The sequence below is a fragment of the Calonectris borealis genome, chromosome 6 (assembly GCF_964195595.1).
Source record: "Calonectris borealis chromosome 6, bCalBor7.hap1.2, whole genome shotgun sequence".
Lineage (NCBI taxonomy): Eukaryota > Metazoa > Chordata > Aves > Procellariiformes > Procellariidae > Calonectris > Calonectris borealis.
Genome location: NC_134317.1, coordinates 18,063,244 through 18,069,820, shown reverse-complemented (window position 1 = coordinate 18,069,820; position 6,577 = coordinate 18,063,244). Strand labels below are relative to the sequence as shown.

The following is a 6,577-nucleotide window of genomic DNA, read 5'->3' as shown; positions in this document are numbered from 1 at the left end:
CGGGGCGAAGAGGCGGACGTTGCGCGCATGCGCGCGGGCGCCGGCGAGGCGATGCGGGTGGTGTCGGGGGGGGGGGGGCCCAGCGGGCCGCTTCGGCGCGTGCGCGTAGGGCGGGCGGGCGGTCGCGGGGCGCGCCGGGAAGGGCGCCGCCGCGCTGACGTGATCGGGCGCGCGCGCGCGTGCGTGCGTCGCGCGGCGTCTCGCGCTGCTGGCCGGTTCCCGCCATCCGCCGCTGCCCCCCCCCTTCCCCCTCCCCCCCGGGCCTCAGCCCGCCCAGCGGCGCCGGGGACGCGCCGGGACGCAGGTACCGGGTCTCGCCCCCCGTCCTCCTCCTCCTCCCTCCCGCCCCCCCCCCCCCCCCCCCCCCGCGGCGCCCGGTCGGGTGCCACCCCCTCACAGCGGCCCGGCCCGGGGCGGCCGTGGAGCGGCGGGGCGGGAGGCGCTGCCCTCGCCCCCCGTGTCCCTGTCCGGGCGGGCGGCGGGGCGGCGGGGCCCTGCCCGGGGGCAGCGGGGGGGGGAGAGGGGCCGCCGCCGGGCCGGGCTGGGAGCGGCGGCGGCGCCTGAGCGCGGGCTGCCGGGGGAGCCTCCTCCGCGGCGCCTCCCGGGCTGCGCGCAGGGGCCGCTTCGTTCATTTCTTCTAATTTTTATTTAAAATACGCCCCGCCGTGCTGACCGGGAGCCCGCGGCGGTGCGGGGGCTGCTTCTCGTACCGCTGGGCCGGTGGCTTTCCCGGCGGAGCGCAGGGGGGAGCCAGGAGGGCACCGGAGCCCCGGCCGGGCCCCTCCGGGGGACCGTGCCTCACGTCCCGCCGGGAACGAGCTCGTTTTCCTTCTTAGCTTCCCTCGAAACTTTGGTTTCCATCTCTTACCGACTTCCCTCGGGCACTTTTTGTCCTTTCCTTAATTCTGTTGAAGTTGCTTTAAGGATTTGCAAGAACTTCTGTGTCCGGGTTGGGTCTGCTCGCTTCAACAGTGAGGAATCGGTGCGTTGCTGCCCAAACTGGGAGAGATTTTATTAATTAAGATTCCTTCACTTGTGTCTAACTCTCCTTCACCGTGTTTAAAAATACCAGCAAAACAGTTCTACCAAACTTCTACCAAAACTTTAAGCCACACTTACATCTTTCTGTAGAGTTTCTTTGGCCTGCCTAGTTACAAATTTCTCCTTTTTAACAGGTTTTTAAGGTGGAGTACGCTTACTCTTGTTAGCTCTTTCCCGTGAGAAAGCATGGCTCCGCTAAAGGTGCACGGACCTGTCCGGATGCGCAGCATGCAGACTGGGATTACAAAATGGAAAGAAGGGAGCTTTGAAATTGTAGAGAAGGACAACAAAGTGAGTCTAGTGGTTCACTACAATGTTGGAGGAATTCCAAAGACATTTCAGGTACACCAAATATTAAGGCTTTTCTTTGAGCAGTGCATGGATTGTGCTCTTTTGTGAACAGCTGTCCTCTTCAAGGCTATTAAGTGTCACACAAACTTCCCTCTGTCACTGTTTCTTGTTCCTCGTTTCCTGAACACTGATCCCTTTGAGTAACTCTCCTGTAAATTACTCACGAGTATTGTTAAAGGATCTGCCAAGGTTGGCACCGAGATACCACTGAATGGGAGGAACCAAAAAGCAGAGAAAAGTTACCAAAGTATCGTGGCTCACGCGTTCAGTTTTTTGGAACATTTCTGTTCTTGGTACATTTGCAGAGTCTAGAGGTGAAGATCCTGAACACTTTGTACTAGCAGTTTTCGCAGCTGAAGAGTAACGGTGTTAACACACTTGTAACCTTTTGCTTATTTATACAAGGCTGCTGAACAGCAGTTGTTACAGTTTTAGCTTTTAAATACGCCAGGCAATGGTTTCCTCGCTGGGAGGCTGATGCAGATCACTGTTAAAGATTCTCTTGCAATCTTCAGCCTAAATTGCCTTTTTTTTCATTCTATAGTTGTTTTCAGCTCAGTCTTCCTAGTTTTTTGTGCAAAATGCCCCAAATTGAAAGAATGCGAAGGAGTGTTTTTCTGTAAGAGATTTCTGTCTGATTTTAAAATATGTAGAGGATGTAAGAGCAGCTGCAAGAAAAAAAATTTCTATCTTATTTAGCAACTTTGTAACAGCCTAAACTGATCTAAATGTTGCCTTCTACTTTTTCGTGCCACAGCTGTTTTTCAGCAATAGTGTCCACCAGACCTTTCTCCAAGCCATTAATTTCTGTGTGCAGGCTCGGTGAAAAAAAGTTCACTTTATTTTTGAAAGATCAGGTTTTGCTGCCTTAGTGTGCTGAAAAGTCTCAGCAAAGAATCTGGTCTGTGTTGCCTTGGAATCGAGGCGTGAGAAAATCGTTAGCTGTAGATAGTTCCTACCTCTCTTACTATAGACTTGAAAAGAATTGTCTGCCTTCTCACGCGCGATGCTGCGATTGCGTGTTCGCTTTAATCCAGCGTTGGACCATGTTGCTTCTGAGAAGAGTGGTCTCCTCTTCCCCTTGTGCCTTACCTGGGTGCTTGTTCTCACGCGCTCCTTTCTGCCTGGATGAGTGTTAACATGGTGTGACAGTGACTCGAAAGGTGGGTCCATGGGGAGGATGAGCCTACAGAGCAGCTAACCATGGCCTAAAGGGGCAGGTTTTGCTCCCAGCCTCTCGCCTCTGCTGGCTCTGGCACTCGTCGGATCTCTCTGTGAGCTCAGTGGAGGGTTTTCACGTGAATTAATTCGGGAAGAGAACTGACTGTGAGATCTGGTGGAGGGGTTGATACAGCACCGTGCAGCTAGGACCGCAGCAAAGGAGGGGGAAATGCCGCATATTTAGACCAATTATTTTTGTTTGGATGGTGGTTATTTTTCAGCGGGATCCGCTTTCTGGTCCTGTTCATCTTGAAGCAACACAGACACTGGCACAAGAGCATTGGTGGGAGCGAGCAGCAGGCGGGGAGAGCTGCCTGCCCCTTGCGCTGCAGGCTTGTGCTTGAGTGTGGTTGAGCCAGCCTCAGTCTGTCACAATGCTCTTGCGTGCCGCTTCAGATGTGACAAATTCCTGATAATTTTGCTTTAGAAGTAGCATTCCCTTTTTTTGACAAGCTGCTCTGGGAGAACTGTGGGTGATTTCCCCACATTTTTTACTTTTCTGGAACATTTGGATGGATCCAGGGTTATATTTCTTTCTACAGTGACTGGTGCATCATCAAATTTCTTATGTCAGATGATATGTTTTACTGACATTTCAGAGCTTTGACTAAGTTGTCCTAGATACTAGATAAGTATTAAGAGAAATATTTCGTTTATCCCCACCTCCCAAGACTTCGTGGTGCTGACTGGGTCATAACAGGTGCATGGAGAGTGTGGATGGAGCCCTCATGATAGCATTTTGAGTTGAAATAGGTTGTTTTGCCCTGAGATGGTGAAGTAACTGTAATTCCTTTGCACTGGGGTCAATGTTTTAAGAGAGGATGAAAAATTTGGAGCCCCCTTTTCAATTCTTAGGTCTTTGAAGACATTTTTAGCTTATATTTAAAAAAAACCACAACCACCCCCACTGAAAAAAAACCCAAAACACAAGGATTGAGCTCAAAGCATTTCAGAAGTGTAATTTTCCCAGCAAAATAAACCCTTAGTTTCCAATTGAGGTGGTTTTCCAGCCTTTCTTATAAACTGCTGTTGTGTCTAGATTGGCTTTCCAAGAAGCTAGAGATCTGCATGGAAAAAAAGAAGTCTCACTGATGGACATGGAGTGCCTTTTACTATCTCAGTCTTTTATATACCTGAACAACTTTAAATAAAAATCAGGAATAATTTTGCTTTTAAACTTGTGTATATAATTTGAAGGAGACAAGACAGCAATGGATAGCAAAACTTGGGCGTTGGAGTGTAATTAGTGTTCACGTCTATAAATTCATCATCATTGTTTAGATCGGTAGTGTGGCAGTACGCAGGTCAGGCCAAATTAGGAGAAGACTCCAATCTGATGGGCAGTGGTTTACTCTGTCTGTGTAGTGCCTGATGACCTTGGCTGTGGTTTCCAATCTCGTATGAAGCTTTGAGTATAGCAATATACTGGCATGGAGGTCATTGTGTAGCTAATGCCTAATCTTAGGCAGGGCTAAAGAAGCGGCAGCAAAATGAAGAATTAAGCAAAAAAGGACACGGGAATTGAAAATGAGAGTATGCTTAGGTACATGTTGTCAAACTTCCATGCAATCTGCAGATGTGAGATATTCTTTTGCTTCCTCTGCTTTAGGAGTTACCCTCAACCTGTGTGGATAGTAGAACCTTCACTGAACAGCCAGTTCTTATAGGTGACTTAGCGTGAAGTAACAATTAAGTAACGGTATAATAAAGTAGCAGTGGCATTATTAGGGAGCACAAATTCTTATTAAAATTATTCTTGTGCTTGACCATAACCCTGAAAGTTTTGACACCATTTAATTGTTATAAGTTGCATATAGACTAAACATGTTTCTTATTCACTTATTCCCTCAGCAAATTTTTTAAGCTATATCAAATCTGTCTTCCCTGAGAGCAAATTATAAAGTGAGTAGAAGTTTGTACTTAACATTTAAAACTTCCCCCATTTTAAATTATATTTCAAACTTGATGTGGAAGTTTCAGACAGCTAAGTGGGACTGTATGAAGCTCTTATTTCTTTACATTCGAAAATGTCACACTCAATAGCGAAGGAAGTTTCAGAAAGCTTATCCAGGAATATAGGGACTGTTGAGCTATAGTGATACTGTCCTTTCAGTTCTGTCAGCTTCCAAGATCACCGATTGCATTAATTCTGTGAGGCTTAATGTTTGCCTGAAATGGAGCAAGGAGAAGTATTTCAGTGCGAGTGCCTCTTACTCTCTCTGTTTGAAGTGTTTTGTTTGAATTTGTAAGTATTTTGGCCTTTTAAAAATGGATTTACGTTTATAGTCACTTTCTTGTTTTCAGCTAAGCCATAACATTAAAACTGTGACCTTAAGACCAAATGGTAGAAAACTCTGCTGCCTGATGCTAACACTAAAGGATACCAGCTTTCTGACAATTGATAAGGTACCATTTAAAGATGCGAATGAAATGCGGATGTATTTGGATGCAGTCCACCAAGACAGGGTTCATACTGGTAAGTGCAATTGTTGTAAATCAGGTTAATAACAGTTTGGAGAGGGGTCAGTGCTGTGTTTTCTTTTTTTTCATCTTTAGCCATTTTGTCCTGCTTGTGTTACTGACTTTCTTTGCATTTGTGTAAATGCTTCTTTCTGGTCCTGAACCCCAATTTTTGTTATATACCTTTCTCACAATGTACCTTTGCCATGCTCAACAATAAGCAGAGATTAAACATGTAGGAATTGTTTATGTTGTAAGTATGTTGAAAAACTCTTGTCTGTTTATCACGCATGCATAGTCTCTTTCCTTGTTATTTTACCTCTTATTTTATTTTGTTCTTTTTAAGGATAGGAACTTTACTGCCAACTGAGTAAATGACCAATATAAGGGATATCCATAAACATGTGCTTATGTCTGTGCACTCAGAATATTGTACTGTCTGTTGGCAAGAAATCTAGAGTGTCCCTTCCAAAATCAACTCCAGCTAAATAACGTCTTGCAAATAAGAATGCCAATCAGTTAAATGACAATCAAATCAAATGTTGTGTACTTTTCCTGTCAGCTGGGAAACCCTCTCAGGGATCTGGCAGCTTTGGAGGTGTGCTGGGCAGCAGGACCACACAGAAGGAAGCTAATAGGCAATTCTCTTATATAGAAAACCAGGTTTGTTTAATTGTTCAAATTTTTCCTCTCCTTTAATTTTATTTCATTCATTTCCTCTTCTCATTCTCTTATTGTATGTTGTAATAGCACTGTAAATACTTATTTTGCATCCAAAGTCTTTGTAATCTAGAGGGCTTGGAATAGATGTATACAGGGTGGTTGGCAATGGTGTGTCTTGTTCATGAGGAGCCATATATTCTGTATAAGTAAGAAAGGTCAGTGTCTGGCTGTGGAAGACAGAATATGTTCTTCATGCTGAGATATCAGTCAGGCAGAGAAGCAGCAGAAATAGAGGGAAAGTACATGATTAAGACTTGCTTCTCACATAGTTCTGAATATCTCTTTGTTTATACTGAACACCTTATATAGCAGCTGAACATGTTATAGTCAGCATAGGTCTTAATGAGTTTAGCAGACTTCAGCCAAATGTATATATGGAAAAGCCACTGACCCAGTTTTGTATCAGAATAAAATTACTGAATTTGTAGCATTCTGTTCAGACTTTTGTGTAAATTTTTTAGACTTTTCCCCAAAAGTAATTTTCCTTCAAAATATTTTTGTTCTTCCTTTTCTCCCTGCGTAACACAGATTTCATGGTGTATCTACTGGCTTTAATTTACTTTGTTATCTCTGTGAATATACTTTTATTACCACCCTGAGGGAGAATATTTTTGACGTTGTCCCAAAAGAAATTTTACATGTTGCTTAAAGGCAATCTCACAGTAAAAACTCTAAGGCTGTGTATACAGGGGTAAGATTAGACATGTTTAGTTTTCAAGTCTAAAATTGACCAACATTCCTTAGTCAACCAACTATTAGCTCTTCCCGTTGCGTTACATGT

At 45.2% G+C, this 6,577-nt stretch overlaps 1 protein-coding gene across 5 annotated transcripts in view; it reads left to right on the top strand.

Annotated features, from left to right (window-relative positions):
* USP37 (ubiquitin specific peptidase 37) overlaps positions 1-6,577 on the top strand; it is a 37,782-nt gene that overhangs the window by 858 nt on the left and 30,347 nt on the right. The window contains exons 1-4 of one of the 5 annotated variants that reach the window (XM_075152974.1): positions 118-304; positions 1,176-1,383; positions 4,918-5,089; positions 5,636-5,736. In XM_075152974.1, coding sequence (XP_075009075.1) covers positions 1,228-1,383; positions 4,918-5,089; positions 5,636-5,736 — 429 coding nt within the window. In that variant the 5' untranslated portion in view covers positions 118-304; positions 1,176-1,227. Of the gene's footprint in view, positions 1-117; positions 305-779; positions 983-1,175; positions 1,384-4,917; positions 5,090-5,635; positions 5,737-6,577 lie in introns of those variants that run through there. The other 4 variants (XM_075152979.1, XM_075152978.1, XM_075152975.1 and 1 more) reach the window with 4 other exon arrangements.